At 51.0% G+C, this 22,352-nt stretch overlaps 1 protein-coding gene across 3 annotated transcripts; it reads left to right on the forward strand.

Annotated features, from left to right (window-relative positions):
• Window positions 1-1,862: 1,862 nt before the first annotated feature.
• Window positions 1,863-13,928, forward strand: TMEM268 (transmembrane protein 268). Of its 3 annotated transcripts, XM_086625097.1 has the most exons (10): window positions 1,863-2,565; window positions 4,216-4,485; window positions 4,853-5,189; window positions 7,028-7,137; window positions 7,665-7,772; window positions 8,468-8,617; window positions 9,697-9,807; window positions 11,493-11,573; window positions 12,497-12,697; window positions 13,505-13,928. In XM_086625097.1, the coding sequence occupies exons 3-10, from the start codon at window positions 5,084-5,086 to the stop codon at window positions 13,682-13,684; spliced, it is 1,047 nt and encodes a 348-aa protein (XP_086481223.1). In that variant the 5' UTR covers window positions 1,863-2,565; window positions 4,216-4,485; window positions 4,853-5,083; the 3' UTR covers window positions 13,685-13,928. The 3 variants fall into 3 exon arrangements, with proteins under 3 accessions (XP_086481223.1, XP_086481222.1, XP_086481224.1); XM_086625096.1 differs by having other exon boundaries at window positions 1,863-4,485; XM_086625098.1 differs by lacking the exons at window positions 1,863-2,565; window positions 4,216-4,485 and having other exon boundaries at window positions 5,147-6,071.
• The last annotated feature ends 8,424 nt before the right edge of the window (window positions 13,929-22,352 follow it).

The raw sequence follows: 22,352 nt of genomic DNA on the forward strand, positions 1-22,352 counted from the left end.
TGGGGTTGGGCGGTTGGGCTTTGTCCCCTAATTGTTGGCCCTGGCAGCTGGTTTGAATCGCGTTGGAAAGAAAGGGAAAGTCTCATCTGACAGTAGGGTGAAAGTGTTCCTTCCTGAGAAGGCTGCAGTGGGAGCTCATCACTTAATTATCTGAGAGTTAATACTGGGAAGCAGAAAATAGGTAAAGAGCAAGTGAAGACAGACAGGGAGACTTTGCAAACAGCAAGTGCTTCTTCATGGATACCAGTAAGTGAAGCTCAAGAGAAACCTCAAGCTGCCTTAACTCTGATTGGTATAAAACAAATCCCCAAATCTCCTACCAGTCAGCACAAGCTGAACATGTAGCCAACATGGTGCTTCCTGGAGCGGAGAAATCTGTGTTTTCATTCATTTTCATTTCATTCATTCTCATTTCAACTTTTGGAAGATCTTCATTTTTACACGGGGCCAGTTTCAGAGGGTATCAGCTGGGCTCTGCGAAGCAGAAGCACCTCCAGTCTCTCTTGGGATTCTCTCTGTTTTATAAACAAATAGTTTCCTATTTCTTGTGAGCCTCTGCCCAGCTCTCTCCAAATTCCTTTCTGGTTTACTGTAATTGCTGTTAATGACAACTCTCCCTGTTGGCTTTAAGAGGGTTAAATTTCTAATGCTAAAGTTTTGGTAGGGCCATTAATAGGTGGGATAGGAACCTTACAGATGCATCTTTGCCTTTCAGAAAACCACATGTAAACATGTATGTGCAAATAGAATAGCAGTTTATTGTCTAGCTAGAATCTAAAATGTGTTTATCAGAATATATTAATCATTGAATATTTTATAGACTATTCCATGGGACCTGTGGCTTCAGGATACCTGCTTGGATTGAAAAAATACCTGGTAGGATCTTGCTCACCTAAGAAAAGCATCAGAATTATGCCCCAATTAAGATGATCAGAAAACTAACACTTGCCAAAGGCTTCTGAGCGTGTGGCTCGATGACTGCAGAAGTCAGGAAGAGCCAGGCTAGGAGACCTTGCCTCCTTACAGCCTGACCTGCAGATCCATCGTCTCCTTTGGGCCAGAACTGCAAGTTCAGGGAGGTGGCTGGGTGGAAAACTATCTCAAAAACAACTGGAAAACCTCGCCTTCCATTTAGGTTGGGTCAAGCTGCTGTGGAGCTTCTTCCTCGGTTCCTTACGTAGGTGTGAAACGTGCACTGAAACTTTCAGTGAGAAAGCCTGTCAGCCTAAAGGTTTCTGAAGATTTAAGTGTGTGACCTTTTTTTGCTGCATTGAAGCAGCGATACCGGGATTGCTTTAAGCTCGGAATGAGCTTTTCTTATTCCCCCCACCCCTCCCAAGCAAGCAGGATTTTTCTGCTTGTGCTGGTGGGACGAGGTGGCTCAGCCCACACGAGTCTTGCTAAACAAGAGGTGTTTGGTCTACGTGCTGCAGGTAATTATGAGCGTTGCTTTCAAGTTTATTGCCCCCACAGAGTTTTGCCTCGGGCTTTTTTTTTTTTTTTGCAGTGAGCTGACAGTGCTCTTCCGAGCACCTCGGTTGCCATGTTCTCCCTCCATCAGGATCCTTGTGTGGGCAGAAAGAGGAGGAAACAAAGCCAAAGCTTTTGATGAGGAGGGTTTGCAAAAGCACCTAAAGCTTTGCATGGCCCTGTCTTGGGTGGGGTTTTGAGCTGGGCCTTGAGCTAGTGACAACGGCGAGAAGGTTTATCTGGTTTTTCTCAACACCTGGGTGATGGGACTCCGAGTCGGCAGTTTCCAGTGTGGGTAAGCAGCTTTGGAGGCAGGTCTGTTCCCCATGCAGCCACGTGATGTAACAAACACATTGCTCAGCAATGCCGGGAGCAAGCAGGGCTGCAGAAATTCACCCCTCCAAGAGGAGGACGGCGTTTTCTCCAGGAAGTGTACACAGGCACTGCAATAAAGCTACTTTTTTTTTTTTTTCTTTAAAAAAACATTCACTAAGACTAACAGTCACCAAGATGTTTGATTCACCCCGTTCCCAGCCTCCGGGGATCCTCTAGCCTTTGGTGAGCCATGAAACCACCATTCCCAGGCAAAGGAGTCTTCTCTCCTGTGTGTGTCTCAGCGTTATTTGTTCGTGTGAAAGCGAATGACTTCCCCAGCAGGTAAAGCTGTCCTGGAGGGTCTGTCTGACCGCGTGTCCGAGCCTCCTGCTTTTCTCTGGAGCACAGCAGCGGGAGAGGAAACTGGCTCCCACCCTCCTTATCAGCACAGCCTCCTGTTTTGAGGAGGGTTACGGTTCCCCCGCACGTTATCCCTGTTTCTCTGTGCTTGAACGTGACCTTTTGCTAAATATACACTGACCTGTTCTCAGCCCTGGGATCTTCGTTCACCGCTCCTGATTTTTCCAGCCCTATTGTTGGTGCTTGGCTTTTACTAATGTATGCACAACCACTGATCTGATGCAAACCTTGGGATTTGTGCTTCGTGAGTCCCGCCTGGCTGATCGAGGAGGAGGAGGAACAGCCTTCTGCCTGTGCCGCTCTTCAGCCCTGCATGGCCTTTAGGGTCCAGCTCCAGCTCTGGACCCCACTCTGCAACAGGTGAGGATAACTCCTGCAGTGGGATCTACTCCCATGGCTGTGCCTTCGGTGGGGAAGTGCTTTTGAGGAACTCTACAGGGTTAAAACCACAATTCCGAAACCAGCTTAGGGGAAAAGTCACATGCGCCAGGGAGATTTTGCAAGTTGGTGCTTGCAGCTCGGGGTAATGAGCAGGGGAGCAGGCTCCTTGCCTCGTCTGAGCTGTGCCTGGTTAGTCTGTGGTCCCTGGGAGACGCAGGGCAGAGAGCGACCTTCCCAGCACAGGCTTGGGCTGTGGGAGCAGAGACCTCCCAGCTCGGCGGTGGGACGGCACGGCACCAGGGCAGTGCAGAGGAATGATGACAGATAAATGAGAGTGAGGAGGAGCAGGAGGGAGCTGAGCTGGCTCCCCAGGACCAGGAGGTGAGCTGGACCAGGTAAGCCTCTGCCAGATGCTCTGGAAAGGAAGCAGAAGGACTTGCTGAAAGTTTCTCTGCTGTTTAGCTGGGGTTTGGAGGTGACTGCAAGAGAAGGACCATAGTCTGAAGGAGGCAAAGTCACCAGAGAAATGTTGGTGCTGCCTAAAAAATAAGAAATGTAGGGAAACTCAGAGCCTAGGGAGTGCAGGAGATGGAGGATGGAGGCAGAGGAAGGTTTGGGGGAACCCATCTCCAAAACCAGGCAGTTGTTCTGCAGTAAAGCTGACAGAGCCAAACGAGTCTATCCTGCACGAGGAGGTGAAAGCAAAGCTGCTTTCGCTGACGAGCTCGTCCAGGCTGGAGCAGGCTGTTTCCTTCCCGCAGCCCCCAGACTGGTTGGGGAAGGCTGAGCTGCCCAGACCCTGCTGCACCGTTTGCTGTTGTCTCCTGGGACTCAAAATGCTCGACAGCTACGCCAGAGAGACTCGATTTGTCTCTAACTTAGCAGGACAGCAACAATGACAGGGTGGTAGTGTTTAATTAGGTTTTCCTTTCGTTTCCGCTGCTTTTTCACTCTTTGCTTTGCTGCTGTGTCATGTTTTTCCCTTTCCCTTCTGCTCGGCACTAACCTGAAGGGATCGAAGGCAAAAGGGGAAAGGAGTGAGAAAATTCACTGTTTGAATCCACCTTCCTCTGTAACACGTGCCTGCCGGCACTCGGCAGGGAAACGGCACCGGAGAGCCGCGCTCAATGTACAGCAGAAGCGTTCCACACCTGTGCTGGTGAAGAGTGGGTGCTGTGCCCACCCACGTGTGTGTACACACACACACACACACAGACACTGCACACCTCTTGTGCAACGTGTCGCATGGCTCGACTCCCTAAAGTGTGAGTTTCCAGCCTTCTGCAGATTTTTTCCTGCACTTTCGTGTTGTTTCTCTTGCCTCAGTTTCCTTTCCGACAGTCCTGCAGACGGTGACTATCCTGGCTCTGTGCCAGGGGGTAACTGCAGCAATGACCATCAGTCAGAAATAAAGCAATCCTCTTCGGAAGGAGAGCGGATGAGCTCCGAGAAGGACCCTCACACCAAGAGACAGCAACGGGCTCCTGGAGCAACAGTAAGAGCAGAACTTCAAGAGTAAATGACTGTTTTTGAGAGCCAGCGCCAGCGCAGCTGAGCCACGTGAATGGAAGACAGTTGAAAAATAAACTTCAGAGTCTTCCAAGCATTTACTTTAATAACCACCCACAGGTCCTGGCAGTAGGTTAGAGCCCTACGTCAGCAGCGTTTGCCTGGAAAAACCCGTGGGCGCTGTGCCAGCTGCGGCGACGTGCCCCGTCGCTGGTGGAGAGGAGGGGGGGAAGGAAAGCGGAGACCCTTCGCTGGTGCTGGGTGAGAATTCCTGCTCGCCTCTGCCTTCGGTGGACACACTTGTCTTCCTCATCTGCACAGCTTCCTTTGAGGGGTGGGGAACTACCCACCGCCTCGGCAAGCGCGGTGCATCGCTTCCGGGGAGGGACGGTAAGATACCCGGCTCTGCTTTCTTCTGAAAGTGCCTGTGGAAAGAACAGCACAAAGCCTGTTGGCTTCCCAAGGAGAAATCCTGCCTATTCCTTCACTCATTGTCTACAGAATATGAATATTTAAGGGTGTTGGGATAACTTAAGGAATATTTAAGGTTAATTTTGGAACCTATTAACAAAAAAAAAAGGTAATTGCAGCAAAAGGTGAGCCTGTGCGTGCTGTGCTGGTGGCTGGCTAGCACCTACCTGGTGCCAACACCCTCAGGGAGTGGGGTCCAAAGACCAGAGTACACCCAAGTGGTCTGTGCTCTTACCCTTTATTCACTGTCTCAGCAAGATTTGGGATTGTCTTTTCCTCTTTTCAGGACTAGAAAATGCCTCCTTGCTGGTGGGAAGCAGGATCTCGAGGAAGCCGTCGGTGGGAGCGTGAATGAAGATGTCACAATCTGGTCCCCGATGAGCAGAGCAGGGCGGGAGCTGGCTGCTGCGTGCCTTGGGGCCGAATCAGTGTGTCTCAGCAGCCAAAGATAAGGCGGATATAGGAAGTGCTGAATTTCTGAGGATACGACAGTCCCTCAAGGAGACGCACCTTCAGCATGGCTCATAAAAGCCAAGCTGGTGGAAGTGAGAAAAATGGGTCGTTTTCCTCCATCCTCTACTGTACGAGCAATTTAAAAGAAGGATCCCTGCAGTGGGTGCAAGGTAAGCGAGCGACTTGATGGTGAGGAGAAAGGCAGTGCTGAGGGCAGTGTCCTTAAGGTAACAGAAGGCAGATTTTTCAGAGCTGCTCGTTGACAGCATCTCGTTTGCAAAAGTAACTAAACATCACGGATGTTTCAGCATTTTGGGGAGGGGACGGAGACACTTTGACTTTTTGGAAAGCCTGATATATAGGAATGAATGGACACCCACCTGTTGAAAACCAGGACCCTGGAAGTCCTCTTCTCCTGCCTTTCAAAAGTCAAGAAATCTTTGGGAAACTTGACGCGTGCTTTCCAAGTGACTCCCTTCCCCGGGAACAGTTTGCTCCCTCCCTGCAGCGCTTCAAGAGCTGCCCGTGCCGAGGCAGAAGGCAGTGCCATGGCCAGCTGCTCTCACCGAGACCTCCACGCACCGCTCAGCAGGACACCCTTGGGCACCCTTTTGTGCTCAGTTTGTGGCACCTCCTTAGTGCTCAGTTTTTGCAAGGGTGAAGCATATCGTGTCGCTGCAGCAGAGGTCAAGGAGCTGAGCCCTTCTGCAAATCTTGGGTGTCTCAACTTGGCACCCAACTTGCTAGACTTTGTGCCCAATTTGACCAAAGCCATGGAGAACAGGAGAGCTGAGCCCAAGGCTGAGGCTATTTGTTTTTATTCTTGCTTATACTCACCACCTCCACTGCTCTGCGTCAGGAGGAGATAAACCTCAGCAAACAAACAGGACCTTGTTATCCTGGGGGTTTCAGATGCATCTACTCTTCCCTTTTCCACTCAATGCAGTCATGCCCTATTGTCATGTAGTTGCCTCATTTTGCTTGGCATCTCCTGATCCTGAGCAGTGAAGAGATGATGAGGATGGAGGACATAAGTGGGAGAGAAGGGAAAGGTGAGTGCACGCTATGTTTCAGCCAGCGGAGAGGTCTGGGAGAGCACAAAGTGGCAGTGGCAGTGGCAGCAGGAGCTGCCCCGGGGACACCTGCCTGAGCCCAGATCTGCAAAGGGGAAGGAAAGCTGAGTGAAACAGGATGTTGTCTGAACAAGCCACTTCCTTAGACCTGATCTCTTCCTCTTGACGTAGCACGGCTAGTGTAAACTCTAGGTGAATGCCAGATGGGATGCCTGGAGATCACAGCTCTCCTGTGCCACTCCAAGGCTGCCCTGCCTCAGCTCTGAGCAACCTGCTCCTCAGATCTAGGACAGGCTGTCCTCACACCTTCTAGGCTCCTGACTGCAGCTTGAGTCTCCAGATTTCATGTCTGATCCTAGTCCTAGCTGAAACTGGGAAGCTGAGAGCCTTGAGCAGAGCCGTGCTGCCCAGGAGCACTTCTGGAGCGGGGACCTGGATGTGGGAGGACCTGTGTGGCTCATGCTCCAGCTCTGCCACATCCCAGATAATGTGATTATTAGAAAGCACTGTAATTTGATTGCTCAAGGTTTTTCTTGTGGTGGGTGGGGTGGGTAGGCAATGAGGGATCTCTCTAAGAGGTAGATAGCCTTAGCAACACGGAGCAGCTTGAGTCCATTGTCCTGTCAGTTAGTGATCAGTGAGGCAAGACGTTATCCTGCTGAAGATCAGAGCATCATGTTATCTCTGACTGCTCACTCCTGGAATGTGGTTGAGGTTTCCTCCCTTTTCGTAGATTGTTTCCTTACAGGGGACATCAGGCTGCTTCCAAAGCTCCCTGTGATGTTCTTAGAAATGTCCAAGGGGGATTCTGGATCCATTTAAAACACACCAGGGTAGTCTGTGTTCCTCAGCCTTCCCTTTACCATGTGCTCCTTCGCTGCTGGGAGAAAAACCCATGCCAGAGCCGTGCTCATGACTCCCTTGGGCTCTTGCAGAACCCCACAATGGCCAAGTGCTCATGGTGCTCAGCATGGACAACAACTGCTCAGCCCCCTCCTTTGACATGGAGCTTTGTGCAGAAAAACTGAAGTCCCTTGGGGTTCAGGTAAGCTCCTCATGCATTATCTCCCCTGGGGACCCTGTAGGAGTGAATGCTAGCTGGATTAGTGTCGTTTGCATTTACACTCACGTCACAGACAGCTTTTGGTTTTTTGGGTTCAAGTCACTTGTTTCAGTTCAACTTCAGTCTATTCTCCATGGACTGCAAGTCAACTGTAATGATTTTGACTTAAACCTCCATGAACCCATCCAACATAGGTTCTAGTGAATTGCTTGAAAGTCACTCTGATGGGATGGAGCATCCCTGGGACAATCTGTCTTGTCTTATTCTTTGTCATAAAAAGGCAGCTTTTCCTGCACTTTCCAAGGAGATATTACTCACTGCAAATGAGGCAAGAACACAAGTTTTTGGTCCGTGACAGCTGTATGGATGAGATTGGAGGTGCGCTCTGGGACACAGCTTTCAATTGCAGTGCCAGCGTGGCCTCACCATGGCTGCCCAACCTAGTTCTGATGGGACCGGGAGCCTGAAGCTGGTGGGTGGCTCTAGTTCTCTGTTTGCTCCCTGCGCAGGTGGCAGCAGATCAGTGTAGCAGGTTGATCCAGGATGCCATCCTGAAGCCTGAAGTGAGACGGTACATGTTCTACAACTCCAGGGCGTTCCAGATAGCCATCGCTGTGGTAAGGACAGTGGGGTCCCTCGCAGGCTTACCATAGACATGCACTTGCTGAGATGCATCAAGACCTACACCTGGGGTCTTTTCCAATCTAAATGGTTCCATGACGCTGTGACATGCTGTGCTGTACATGTCATATTTACTTCTAGGTAGTCTACTGCCTACACGCACACTATCTGAAGTAAAGGCCAAATGAATTCGTTTTTCCCGTCTTTATGCAAAGGTCGGGTTCGTCAGTCCTTAACATAGTCCTTGAGCCTGGTGTCAGCGTCCACCATTTGAGTGTTATTGTAATTGAGGAGTCTTTGCACCACCTTGAGTGCTTTGACACAGGAACGTTCTAAATATGGGGACTATTAGAAATGTTATCAACATGCCTCAGTGAGTGCGTTTCTTACCCGAATGGAAGAACGCAGTTGAAATCTTTCCTAGATATGAATCATCAGTAATAATTCCCTCTCTGCCTTTGATAGTCAGTAATTTTTTATAATAAACTGGGGCTCTCTCAGTCCTTCTAGTCCTTTCTTTCCCCTATTTATTATTGGAAAGAACTTCTGTCCTTTCTTGCCCTCTGAAAATCTTGTGACTTCATTTATGGCAAGGTGTTACCCTGGGAGAGGGGACCAGTAGTTTTCTTCTTCCCTTGACTTTTTGTCACTTTCATAGTTTCGTATCATCAGTCTCTCTGGGTTTTTATAGGTTTTGTATGTGTCTCTCTGGACAAACATTTACTCCACAATCCAGCTGTCTTCCTTCCGACGCTACTGGGAGGCCAACGTGCTGGTGACCCTGGCTGCCCTGGCAGTCACCGTAGTTCTGATTTTGATTATTAACCGTCGCCAGAGGAAGGTAAGAGGAGGCTGTTCGTGCGCGACATGTAGCGAGCAGGGAGCGGGACTCCATCCCACCACAGCGCAGGGACCCAGGTCATCTCCTAGATGTATATGAAGGACATAATTATCTGGAGAGGAAGGAATATTTTTACAGCAGGCTTGGAGATCAGGTTCAGGCGAGGGATGTTTTACAGCCAAGCGAGGTGTCGTAACGCCTAAAACGTAGGTGCCAGAGCCCGGCGGGCTGGCTCAAAGCTGTTGCTGGAGACAACCATTGCAGAGCATGGTTTGTGCTCCCACGGCTGGTGGGAAGCCACAGCCCGACCACTCATGCCCGGCTTCTGACAGTGGTCCTTGCAGTCTCGGCTGTGTGCAGCCATTAATAGCATCCCTTACTTGTGTCGCTGCAAGTCCAGAGCACCGCAGCAGAACAAAAAGGCAGCTCCTAACCCATAGAAATAGCAATAAAATTATAAAACTGAGGTAGACTGGGCAGCAGAAGGACACAGCGAGGTGACGTTAGTATGAGAGGTGACCAGCCTGCAGCATCCACTGCTTGGATGCTGTCAACTTTTGTTCGTAGGAATCACAAGGGTATGGAAACTTCTGAGGAGTGATCTGAAGAAGAATATTAGAAAGGTTTGATTCAAAATCCAGAGGGGTCTTTGCGCTGCTTTTAATGGATTTGGGAACAAGCCTCTAAGGACAGCTGTGCAATGATTCTTCCAAAGGGACACCTGGCGAATGTGCGAGTGCAGAGAGGTTCAGGAAAGGAGCCCTTCACCCAGGAGCTGCTGGGGAAGGGAGAGAGAATGTGATACTGGAAGTCGATTCCACTTCAGCCATCTTGTCTATAAGAGAAATAATCCTTGGCGAGATTTCTGGTGGCACAGACATCTGCTAGTGGTGGCCAGGCCAGTGCTGATGGCTGTATTGTCACTATGCTGATGGTGACAATCCTGCCTGCAGACTGCTCCTGTCACTACTTTCCCTTCACAGACACGGGATTTGGGATTATCCAGCTGCAGTTTGTAGCTGTAGGCCAGCCCAACTTTTGCTGTAGAGTGTGTTAATTTTTCCTGCATTCTTTAACAGATAAATATGAATACAGATGTGAGGCTGGCAGCTGTCAACGAAATCTTTATCAACCATGGTTTAATACTGGGGATTACAGATGCCCTGGATGGGCCACACAACATCCTACAAGTATCCTTTCCGTAGGGAATCATTAGTACCCCTTCTGCGTAGCTAATGATGTGGAGATATTTATTGATGTTATGATCCATGAAGATTTCCACTGGGTGGGATTTCCAGGATGTGTTTTTTCTCCTATTGGATGGCGTGAGGGATTGGGTATTTTTTTTCTTCTCCTGTAAATTGGAATTGAGATATGCCCAAAGGCAACTGGAAATAATGAGTCTAAAAGATTGAAGTGGGATTAGTCCTTTGGGAAGGCAATTATTCCTGAAAGCGTGTTACACTTACGTGACACTGATGGTTCTTATTATGAGCAGAGTGACAGCAACGTGCCTATGAAAAAAAAAAAAAACAAAAACAAAACCGAAAAACCACAGAGAAAACCAGAGTCCCCGTCCCTGGGAGGTGATGTTCAGCCTTGCAGAGACAAACTAAGCCAACAGCATTCAAGTGCCTCTGCTCTCCCGGTGATTTTTAACCCTGGACTCCCTCCTCCAGGCACATCAGACAACCTGATTTCATGGGGCACGTGCCTGGCAGCCAGGTCTGCAGCTGCCAAGCACTTACTTCATGGCCGTTGGAAAATGCAGGTTGAAGAAACCAGGTAGAGGGAGGCTCATTTGCTGCTCTTTGGAGATACCTTTTCTGGATTAGACAAAGATTTAGGAGAAAGAAGAGAGTTATAAGACAGCATGAAAGTGTTAAAGGAAGGTGGGAGAGATGGTCTCCCAGATTTGCTGATGGACCTCACCCCCCAGCCCCCCTCCCCATATATACAGAGATGTATGAAATAGAAATGGAGAGGGAACCAAGGCTGAAACGCAGGGTCAGAGAAGAGGGCAGGGAATACCGACGGAGGGCTGGCAGGGGGGAAGTTGTGTGGAATGAGGAGGAAACACTAAAGAACCTGAATTACTTGTTTGCTCAGACCAGTGTACTTTTGCACCTCAGCAAGTGAGGACTAATCCAAGGGGCCTTCACCTCTGCCTGCGTGTCCCAGAACTGTCTGAGAGCAGAAAACAACCCAAGGATTTACGATTTCTTAGTCTGCTCCACTGTCAGATCTGTCTTAACCCTCTAGTTTTTACGCTGTTACTGAATCCCCTTGATGATGGCAGCTTGAGTAGATATACAAGGGTGGACCTTTGGCTGCCTTCTGGGAGCTGCTGCTCTCAAAGCTGGCAGGAGTCACATCAGCACGTTGATCTTGGCAGACTCTGCAAACAGTGCCTCTGTACTGAGGACAAGCACCAAGTACAGTAAATTTTGTAAAAACAATAAATGGCATGGATCCCTAGAAACAAAGGGAAGAAAGCAGGAAGGAGCTTAGGGGAGCTAAGTCAAGGTGACCCACCAGTTTGTTTAGATGAAAGGCCATTGAGATGAGTGATGGGCAATGCCCCTGAGCCATCCCTGTTTCCACCCCCCTGGAGTGCAGGAGGTGTGTGAGGAGGACTGGGGCCATGTTCCCCTTCCCTGCCACCCTTCTTCTCTTCCCTTTGTACCTTGCCTCTCTTGGCTTAAAATTACCCCTGTGATGTGTTATTTGGTTCCCGTGTCCTGAGCATCCCATGGGCACCACCTGCCTTCACTCCGCTTCCTGCGAGGTGCATACCAGGATCAGGGTGGAGGAGGAGAAGGGCTGTGGAGGGGGAAGCATGGAAAGACCCCTTCCTTAACGCTGCCCGTCCCAGCTGTGGTTCGTGCGCTTCAGCCCGGAGAGCTGCCTCCAGTCCTTGTCAGCCCACATCACGGACCTGCAGAGGATGCGGGAGGTAAACGGCAGTGGGCACAGCCCCCGTGCCTGCAGGGACATGTGCAGGTCCACCTCTACGGCCCCGGCTTTGGTGGGATGGAGGTGGGCAAGGAGAACTGAGGTTTGAGTGTCCTCCTGGACATCTCCTGCTGTGAACTGGGAGCTGGACAGACCGGGAGGTGGATAAACAGCATCTGTCGGCGCTCAGTTCAGCAGGAATTGTTTAGACTCTTGGTATGTGCAGGTCTGGATAATTAACTGTTCAACTTTATTAAAGGAAAGTCATCAAGAATAAATTTTGAAAGCATGTGTCGCAACTTGAAATAGCTGACACCTTGAGCTGTCCTCCTGAAATAAATGGGATAGCCTGAGGAGTGAGTAAACACTGTACTGAGTTAACTGTATAAAAATTCTGGCCTCTTGGCCTTCAGAAAATGTTTTTCTCTGTGTGGACGTGTAAACACACAAACACCGCACACTTCTGCACTGAATTGCCCTTGCTGACCATGGGATGGGATATGAGGGGGTACAATCCTCCCAAAATCTCAAGGCTGCTCATCTCCCTGCGCATGGCAGGAGGGTTGGAACTAGATGATCTTTAAGGTCCCTTCCAACCCAAACCAGTCTATGATTCTATGAAGCAACAGGTGTGGATCAGGGGATGGACAGTAACACACCAATTCACATATTGGCCAACATAACCCATATAGTTTTTAAAGACAAAATTCTCCGTGCAGGGCTGTGACCATCATACTGGTGGCAGTCGCCGGCACGAGGCAGCTGATGGCAGCAGGGCTGTGGGATGGAGCCACTCAGCTCCAGGTGCTCTTGGCCAACGCTGTTTTTCACTCTTGGGATGATAAATTTTGCCCTTTAAAGGCTGTCCTCAGGACACTGCTTCTGCCTGTCTTTGGACACCCCCAAAATCTCTTTCTCTTCCAGTCGGGCTTGCGGCACAGCCTGGACCAGCTCTGCGTGGTTATGGAGGTGGCGGTTCAGCCCGACCCGGTGACAGAGGAGGAGGCTTCGCGTGAAGAGGCCCCGCGTGAAGAGTCCCCTCTTTTGTCCAATGGAGCGAACCTGAATAAAGAGTCTGTGACATGCAACGAGCTGCTCCGCCTCGTTCCCGAGGGCCCGCCAGAGGTAATGAGAAATATCCCTCCTGGATGGAGAGAGGTGCCGAATCACCTCCCCAGGCACTTCAACTCTAAAACTCATCCCAGCAGCCACCAGCCATCGGGACATGTCCTTTTTCACCAGTGGAAGCACTTGGAGGCCTGGAGGTCCACACACACTTTCTCCAGCCCTGACACTGCTGAGCTATTAATGCTTACTGAGCAGCTAATGCTTAATGCTTGAGGAATTCATGGATTGGGCTTTTCCTTGCTGGTGGCTGGGGATCCCTGTTTGGAAGACAACTTCTCCCCAGGGTCTGTGCAGGGACCCAGCACCTGTGTCCACGCCGGAGATGAGGCATGGCCATGCCCAGCCTTCGTCTCCTCCATGTGCCTTCAAAGACTTGTGCCGTGCTGAGCAACAAATGTGTCCTCATTCCCACTCAGCAAGAAGCTTCAAAAGGGATGACTTAGATTTATTTAAGAGTTCTCTTCTCGCTGTTACTAAGTGAATTTAGTGCAGGTGACATCCCTGCAGATTGAAGCTTTCTGGCTGTCTACAGGCAAAAAAAAAAGAGCAGGCAGGTCCTCAAGCAGCCTGGCTGCCCGGCCACCCACTGGCGAGTGGTCATTCCATGTCACTTCCCCGTGGGGACAATGTGCCAGCTCTGCTGACCAGAAGGGGATCTGGGACAGTTATATATGCCGTTGGCTCCTGTCCTGGTTCTTCCAGACGAGGACAGTCCTTGAACAAAGGAGCAAATGGTATTTAGTGCATCATTCGCTCTTCCTGCAGGTAGATGCTCTGCTCTGACACCTCTTGTGCTCGTTGCAGGTGATGGCCCAGCAGCTCCTGGTGATCTTCAGTGGATGCTACGTCCGGCTCCTGGTCACTGGCCGGCTCCCTCGGGCCGTGGCGGGGGGGCACCTGATGCAGAGCAACGTGCCCTGTCTCTGCCAGTTCATCGAGACCACTGTGCTCAACACACACCAGAGCTGTTTCCAGGGCAGGTGACCAGAGAGAGCTGGAAAATGCTGGAATAGAAGCTGTCCATACCCAGCAGCGTGACGAAGCTGTGGGGCAGAGGAGAGGGCTGAAATCGCTCATCCTGGACTTATCTGGATGAACAAGTGGAAACATGACTCTAATAAAACATACAAGACACCAGAAAGCTGCTTATCTTTGAGACCGCCTGCCTGCCCACCACTGGCTTGGTGTGAAGCAGCTGCTCCTGGGGCAGAAACAACCCAGGGACAGCTTGGAGCTCCCTTGGGAAATTTCCCACGGCTCTTAGCCGGGGCCTCGGGAAGTCGCAGGGAATGCCTGCAGGTGCCAGCTCCACCCCTTCAAAATCAAGTACGTGGGTGTTTTTTAGTACAAGGAAGATGGAGAAAATCTGTGCGTAGCAGTGTTCTAAATGTGGAGGTTGCTCTGGGTTATGTTGGTGTCACGTAGCTGTCGGTGACAGTGAGTTTGCCCTGTGACAAATGTGGACCTCTCAGCCGATGACTTGGCAAACTTTCCATCTAAGAGTCAGCTTGGGACAGTGCTTGGTTCCTGCTGCCTCCCCGGGGGCGAGGGTGATGGACATCTTGGTGATCCATGGGATGAGGCCTTAGAGAAGGCACTGTGCCCTGTGTAGGGCACCCTGGAGCATGGCTCTCTTCAGAATCCCCGTTCTGCTCCATGTAAGAGGAGCCAGGGGTGAGCAGGAGACCTCCCCGTTTGCTTGAAGTCCATAAGGGAATGGGAAATGAGGTGCTGTAGGCCTACGAGAGGTCGTGTGCTCAGGTAGTGCCCATGTTCAGAGAACTGCAGTATGGTCCGGGAAAGGTTGGTGTCCTCCCCTGCCCCAGAGCCAGGCGTTGCTGCTAAATTCAGGGGGCTGCACGCACTGACATTTCCCTGACCACACGGGTTGGTGGTGATAACTGTCCGAGGAAGTAGCAACAGTCAAAATAAAGTGCCTTAAGGTCTGTGTTTTCCAGCCTTGCTGTGGCTGAGCGAGCACAGGAGATTCGGGTCTGTTGCCCACCTCCCTCCCTGCCCTCCCTCCCCATCTCCCGCAGAGCCCCGCAGCCTCCCAGGCACAGCTTGTGTCTCTCCCACCTGAGCGTGGGACCCCTGCCCTGCACAGAGCAGGAGGGTTTTAAAATCAAGGTCCCTAGTTTGGGTGCATCCCTCAATCGTGTACGTCCCATCGTGCCACCCAGCATCTCCCCCTCACTTGATATCATACTGGAAAAGTTTTGGATCCCACTGCGGTTCCTGCAGCCCTCTGCTCTGCGGGTGCTGTGCATCATGGCGTGGTGCTGGCTGCCCAGTAAGGACAGCCTCACTAGCTCACTGGGCATGGGGAAGGAGGTTGGACAAAACAGCATGGGATTTCCACAGACCTGAGCTCCAAGACTCCTTTCTTCAGCTCAGCAGATGATTTTACCTTCGTGGAAATAGTCTGGACGTGTGTCACTATCATTGGGAGCACAATTTGGTTTCACAGCACAAAAACCCCTTTTCCTGCTAGGATGCAATGGCTCGTGCTCTTCCCCTGCCACTCACAGCCCAAAAGTGCCAGGAGCAGCTGATGCACATCTGCAAGCTTTTTTTTTTCTGCCAGCTAGAAAATTCTGGTAACGAGAGACTGATCAGGACATTTTCTACCCTTGGATTTTCTATTGTTGTGCTTCTGTGTTGAGAGCAGATACAGGAGGGATTTGCTGATGTTTTCCAATTCCTGGGGTGCAGGATTCTCAGCGAACAGATTCCCTGGGGATAAGCGGTGGGAAGAAAGCTCAGGGGAGGACCACAAGGGCTTCTACCCTCAGGACCTGCTGGGCTGATCTGGCTGGGGTTGCTGTTCTGGGAAGTGAGGCTCTTGCTTGGGGGGCTGCTGATACCTCTGCCTTTACATCTGCAAGTGCACAAGCATCCGAGAAAAGAGGAAGATTCAGGATTAGCCAAGGGGAAAGATTATTACCATTCTGTGATTATTGCTGAAGGGACAAGGCTGGGATTTGAACAAGCAAGTTGCTCGAAACTCCTGATAGGAACCGTAAGCACCACGGGGTAAGTGTGAGGGAGTCGGGGCAGGTTTATTTCACCAAGTGCTCTCCAGCTGATCCCACCTTGCTGCACAGAGGGGATAAAGCTCCGCAGCTCCCCAGCTGTGACCTGGACACCACTGGTGCCTCTGGACCATCTGCGTTTCCCAGCAGATCTGCGCTCGGTGGAGCCATTGGCTCCCCACTCCCTGTCCTGGGCCAGCGCTCCGCAGGGTGGCAGCTCCCAGCTGTGGGGTGCTCTGTGTCCGGAGGGTGCAGAGCACCTCTGGTCCTTGCACTGGTGCAGCCCCAGTGCCCGACCTGCCAGAAAGGCACCAGGCTGGACCCTCTGCTAGTGCCAACCGGAGCAGCTCCCCTGATCGCAATGAACATCCAGCAATCAGCTGCAGAGGAGTGAACTGCTGTGCTCACAGCAGGTTGATTCCTCTCCTTCATGCACCTGAGCACCTCTGCCAGGATCTTCCCACCCAGGGTCTCTGCAAAGCCCAGGGCAGGCCAGCTGGCTAATGCTCTGCTTTTCCTTCGTATGCACTTAATTAAGGCATTAGTGAGGAGAGACATCATTTCTCCCCATCTCCTCCCCCTATTAAGGATCCAGCTGTTTTTTGAGGTGAAAGCTGATTTTCTGGAGATTTTATGGGACTCTCCCAGGCACACACTTCCCTTTGCCCCTTGCGCACAGCACATGGGAGCTGCAGAAAGGGAATGGTTCAGCCCCACATCTTCCCTGCAAGTCTCCTAAGACAGCTTTAAGCTCCTGGCAGAGGTAGGAGACCACAGGGCACGATCTGGCTGCCCTGGCACCTGCCTGGGAACACACTCACACCTGGGTGCATGTTTGCACATGAGCAACCAGGAGGGACTCACCGAACCAGTGAAACTGGTATTGCTGGGACGGATCTTTCCCATTCTGATTCTTTTATCTGCGGTTCAGAAATGATTTCATTTTGGCAGTGAGCTCTAACACCTGAGCAGCACGGCCGGGAGAGGGAGGAGCAGCTCCCTGATGAGCCCTCCTCGCTGGGAGCAGCACCCACAGGTGGGGCAGGGATGAGGAGCCAGGAGGGTCCCCACTGAATCGAGGGTGGCAGGGATGAGCAGCTGCTCTCAGGGGCATCGCGTGAGTGATCTGCAAAGTCAGAGCGATTTGTGAGTGTTAAAAGGGGCTGGGGAAGATGGGCAGCAAGGACAGAGATCTCTCCCTGCCAGCTGGGCTGCGGGTGAGGCGGTTTGGAATTTAGCAGAGTGCCTGAAATGACAAAGGTTGCTCCAGGGAGATGTAGCTTTGGGGAAACGATGCTTCAGCAGGTTACATCCCCCCATCCCTCCGACTACCCCAAGCAGGTTTGTCCTCCCCCAAAGGCTGCTCTTGGCTCATCCTCTCTTCCAGGGGCTGGGATGCAGCCATGCCATCTAAAGGCAAAACCCAGCAAGGGAAGATAAAGCAGGAAAGAAAATAAACTTTTACAACTTCTACCTGTTACAGATCTCCCTCAGACAAAGTGCCCAGCTCAGAGGAAGACTATGATGGCTGGATCCTGGGCAGGGAGGGATGGGGACCCAGTGCATCTCCTCTGCGGGCAGGACGGCAGCAGCAGGAGGTGCCCCCCAAGCCTGTGAGCCTAGGCCAGCCCTGGCTCCCCGTCACCAGTGTGATCGGGGCTGAGGCGTGTGGATGTCCCCGTCCCCAGTGAGCTGCAGACTTACTTTGGTGGTGGCTGTGGGGGTTCCCATCTTCCTGGGCACATAGTGGCAGGCTGGCGAGAAAGGGGAGACCCGTCTGCTCGCCGCAGCAGTGCAAAACACTGGCTACCCTGAAAAACCCTCCCCAGAGAGCCCAGAGCTGGACGTCTTCACCTACCACGGGTCCAGCAGATCCTCACCCATGGTAGGTTATGGCCAAAAGTAACAAAGGAAATAGAGAGGACGGGATTTAATGGGGCAAAAGGGAGTTACTATGTCTGGTGTCCTGGCTGCGTTTCAAACCACTCCAGCACCAGCTGCAAGCCAAGGCCATAAAACATGCAGAGTATTTACGGTGCAGAAATCCCTCTGAGCTAGCTTGCGTCACACGAGAGGTTTCCTTACCATTGATAATCACTCAGACCATTTTGTCCCGGGCTCAGCAAAGCTGTCCTTTCCAGCCAGCCTGTCTCCCCCTTTCTTTTCTCGCTCAGTCAGCTCTGCCGTGCGCGTGTTTCTTTACAACCTGGCTTCCTCCTGCCTTCCCTCCCGCGGGGATGTTGCTCCAGCAACATCTGGTCAGGTGCGAGGAGAGGCTCAGCTCGGTGCTGCTTACGGGCAGGGCTGTGCCATGGTGGGAATGGGATCCCTGCACCTCCTGGAATGCAGAAAGCACCCCGAGCATCGGCTGCGGGCAGTGGCACCGAGGTTTGAGCCAACCATGCCAGAAAGGTGGCTTGGCCTTGGCTGGAGGAGCTGCTGGTGGTGCTTTGTGGCTGATAGAGGGCCTGGGTTGGAGATGTGGGGACATAAACCTTGTGCTGCGAACCCTAAGCTGAGCTGGAGAGGATTGCTGCAGCGGTGCTTTGCTTGCGTGGAGCAGGGATGAAGAAAGGGATGTTTCTTCTCCTTTCCTGCCACTATCTGAACAGTGCAGGGATGTGAATGTCCATCCCTCCCCAAGCCAGCCCTTCAAACCCTCTTACAGCACATCTCGTTGTGTGCAGGGGAGGGTAAGGGTGACATCCCTAGCAGACAAGATGTAGGCAGCAGCATTGGTCTTGGTTTCTCCAGGCTCCTTCCCCCATACCACCTCCGGAGCACTGCTTGATTTTTGTCCTCGGGGTCACTGCATCCAGCTGCTAAAGAAATGCAGGTTTTGTGCACCCCTTGCAAAACCTTGCTGTTGTTTATGCTGGGTATGTGTTCCTTCATCTCCAAGACAGGTGAATGCTGAAAGCTTCTGCCTTGCCCTTTGACCAGGGCAATGTGCTCCTGTCTCCAAAGCAAGCACTCACCGATTCAGACAGGTTGGGCTTTGGTTTCAATGGCTTTGCTTTGGGATTATGTGCAGTTGGCCAGAGACGTGGTCGATGGAGTGCAGGTATTGCATCTCATGGCACTGAAAGTCAGAAGCCTGGGCTGCTGCAGAAGAAAGTGCAAGATCAGCGTGAGAGACAGAGAGGAGCTCACATCACTCCATGCTGCCCTTGGTCTTGTTCTGATGTTTCATGTCGGGAGATTTGAGTAAGCTCTGATGCACTGGGCTGAGAACTGTAAAATGCAGCATAGAAACCTTTAGTTCAGCTGGTGGCCTGACGTGCTGCTGTGCGGTGTGAGCGAAAGGCAAAGGCTTGAACAGACATGAGGAACAACCTCTGCTCTAAACCGTAGAGGAGTCCCCATCACTTTGCCACATGTCATTGAAGCTGGCAGGAGTGTGTGATGCAAGATCTTTAGGTGTTTATTAAAAAAAAAACACAAGCAAACCTCACAAACAAACAAAAAGAAACCCCAAACTCTGAGCATCCCCTTCCAGACCTGCCCCTTCAAGCCCTCACAACCTCCAGTACTCTCTGAAGAACCCCTCTTGCCATTTCCCAGAAGGGCTCACCAGGACAAGGGGAACGGTTGCACCACAGCCTCGCGCTTTAGCAAATAGTGAAGGTGGCTGGAGGAGTAAACTGCTGTTTGGCCCCACTGGCTCCAAACCCAGAATGTTTCAGATGGGTGTTATCCTCCACCAAACGTGCGTTGCTGATGCCCCGGGTGTGCAGATGGATCCCTCTAGATGGTGCTAAGCTAAAGAGAAAAGGCGGGTGGCGAAAGGCCTCGGAGGAGAGGTTGTCCTGCTGTAGGTTCCCTCTGCACGTTTGGTGCTGCCTGGGATCTCCTGGGCTAGAACATCTCAGCGCTCTGCTTGCTCCCAGTGAGGCACCCATGCATTTGTGCAGGTGACCTCCTATGGTGCTCGTCATGTCTATTTGCAGCAAATACTTCCCAAGCCCGTCTTCCACTTCATATTTCCCTTGCTGACGTGTGAGACTCCATAAATGCATAATGATTTTAATCAGTGCATCTGCTCCTATCCATGCACTAAATCAGAAAAGTGGTTTTTTAATGGCAAAAATCCATCTTAGCTGTTTTTTCCACTTCAACCAGTTCCACTGAACAGCACAACTAACGCTCCATCAGCGGAGTCCTCTTCTATCATCTCATGCATCATTAGCCAGAATCTTTACCAAATTCAAGCATAGGTAATGTGTGATGTATTGATGTGGGCAATCAAGAGAGAATTCAGCCTGGCTGCCAGAGAACAGCACAGATCAGTGAGAATTAGCTGTGAAGGGGAGGTCTTTTAGATCAACAGCTGAACAGATTTTACTTTGGAGTCACAGATGGGCAGTAAATGAGCTATTGAAAGAGACCTATTGTTAGAAGAGACTTTTAAAAAAGAACAGCCACTTTCAGGTCTATTTTGTTTTGCCTTTTTTTTTTTTTTCTCCCCACTAAATGTAAATAGGGGAAGAAAAAATCCGTTGACCTCAATAGAACTGTATGGACATAATGCTGCTGGGAAAGGGGAATTGATTTCCTCTCTCTGTGTCGCCTTCTGCAGAGGTAAAAGAAGATCGTTCGCAGTGATGGTTTCAAGGCCCAACCTGCTCTTTCTGGAAGGACAGCAAAAGAGAGCTCTTTGGCACAAGCAGGCTTAGCTGGGTTGGAGCAGAAGAGTCTTCAGCTCCCATCCAGGTACATGGCCCAGGGAGCAACTTGGGAAGTGACTTTTGGTGTTGGTTCTGGTCCTGAGCCATTAGCTCTGGCTGCTGCTCACTGCTTCCCTCAGCCATGGAGAGTGGTTGTTACAGTTTTTAATTACTCCCCAATCTAGATTTGTTGACCTGAGTTTTGAATGTTGTTTCTACTGGTACAGAGGAGAAAGACTGCTTTGGCCAAGTTTGCCTTCCAAGAATGGCTCAGCTCCAGTCATGATGAGCCCATAAACTGGATTAAGAGCTCAGGGACAGATTTTCAAGTATTTGAAACCCATAATCCGGGCTGGGCTTTCAGAACAGTTTAGTCCCCTCGTAAACAGAAAATTATGGTAGTAAGTGCTCAGCACTTTGGAGTTTATATCGGGCCATGTTTTCTGTAAAACACAGCACCCAGAGCTCCAGGATCTTGGGAAAAACAGAGCAGAAATCTGAGTGCTGACGTGAGACCTGAGCTTTTCTGAAGATGAGACTCCTCAGCCTCTTGATTCTCCTTCTCAAAGAAGTGCAAGCACCTCTGAAAAAAATGAGTCCTTGAATTAGTCCATGGGCTGCAGGCAACCTATCATCCTTTAAAACCTCTGATATTGCCCGTGACCACAGAACATTAACTTGCGAAGTTAATGAGAGACCTCACCTCCAGCCATCAGTCTGACTCCATTTCAGAACACTGTGACCTGTGGGTTCTGCAGGTAGACCTGGAGACACCTTTAGCACGAATGAAACCAGAACTGTTACAAGGAGCAATGTAGCCACAGCTAAATCCTCACCATTTTCCCAATTTTGTTGGTGGATTTTACCCTCAGCATTGCTACACCTGCCCTTCTCCCAGGACTTCAGCTTAGCTCTGCAGTCCCACCTTTCTTTCAACATCTGCTTGCTTGGGAGGAAGTAAGCTGGGTGAGATGGGTTTAGGGATCTGGTTTTGTTCAGAACGAAGCAGGGGTGACGTTTAGCACCCAGGGGGCTGGGTCACTGCAAGCCAGCTGAGCATCGTGGCCGCTGCTGCGGAGCAGCTCAGTGGGCCAAAATGTGCTCTGTAGACATGGTGCTGCTGCTGTTTACTTGAGTGCTGAAAAACAACCACAGGGAGACTGATGTGCTGTGTTGGAAAACCGTCTTGGCGTCAAGAGGAGGCAAGGCATAAGGGAAATGTCAGCAGGTCCAAATAAGGCTTTCCTCCTGAGGTCCAGCACGCAGGGTCAGAGGGGTCTTGGGGTACAGAAACCAGTGAGACTCTTACGATGGCAATTATTCGTGGCTACGGATAACAAGACAGGGGAAGGCTTTTTTTGAGCCAAAGTTTCATAGATTTCATAGATTTCATAGATTTCTAGGTTGGAAAAGACCTTAGAGATCATCGAGTCCAACCATCCCTAATCCCCATTAAACCATATCCTCAAGTAGATCATCCACCCTATTCTTAAACACAACCAGGGATGGGGACTCAACCACCTCCCTGGGCAGCCTATTCCAGTGGCTGACAACCCTTTCAGAGAAGAAATACTTCCTAACATCCAACCTGAATCTCCCCTGACTAAGCTTATGTCCATTTCCTCTTGTTCTATCACCCATCACTAATGTAAAGAGCCCTTCCCCTACCTCCCCACCATCCCTTCTCAAGTATTTATAGGCCGTAATCAGGTCTCCCCTCAGCCTCCTCTTCTCCAGGCTAAACAGCCCCAACTCCCTCAGCCGCTCCTCATAAGTTTTATTTTCCAGCCCCTTGACCAGTTTAGTCGCCCTTCTTTGGACTCGCTCCAGGAGCTCAATATCTCTCTTAAAGCGAGGGGCCCAAAACTGGGCACAATATTCCAGGTGCGGCCTCACCAGTGCCGAGTACAGGGGCAGGATCACTTCCCTGTTCCTGCTGGTCACACTATT

The sequence above is a fragment of the Tauraco erythrolophus genome, chromosome 22 (genome assembly GCF_009769465.1).
Source record: "Tauraco erythrolophus isolate bTauEry1 chromosome 22, bTauEry1.pri, whole genome shotgun sequence".
Taxonomy (NCBI): domain Eukaryota; kingdom Metazoa; phylum Chordata; class Aves; order Musophagiformes; family Musophagidae; genus Tauraco; species Tauraco erythrolophus.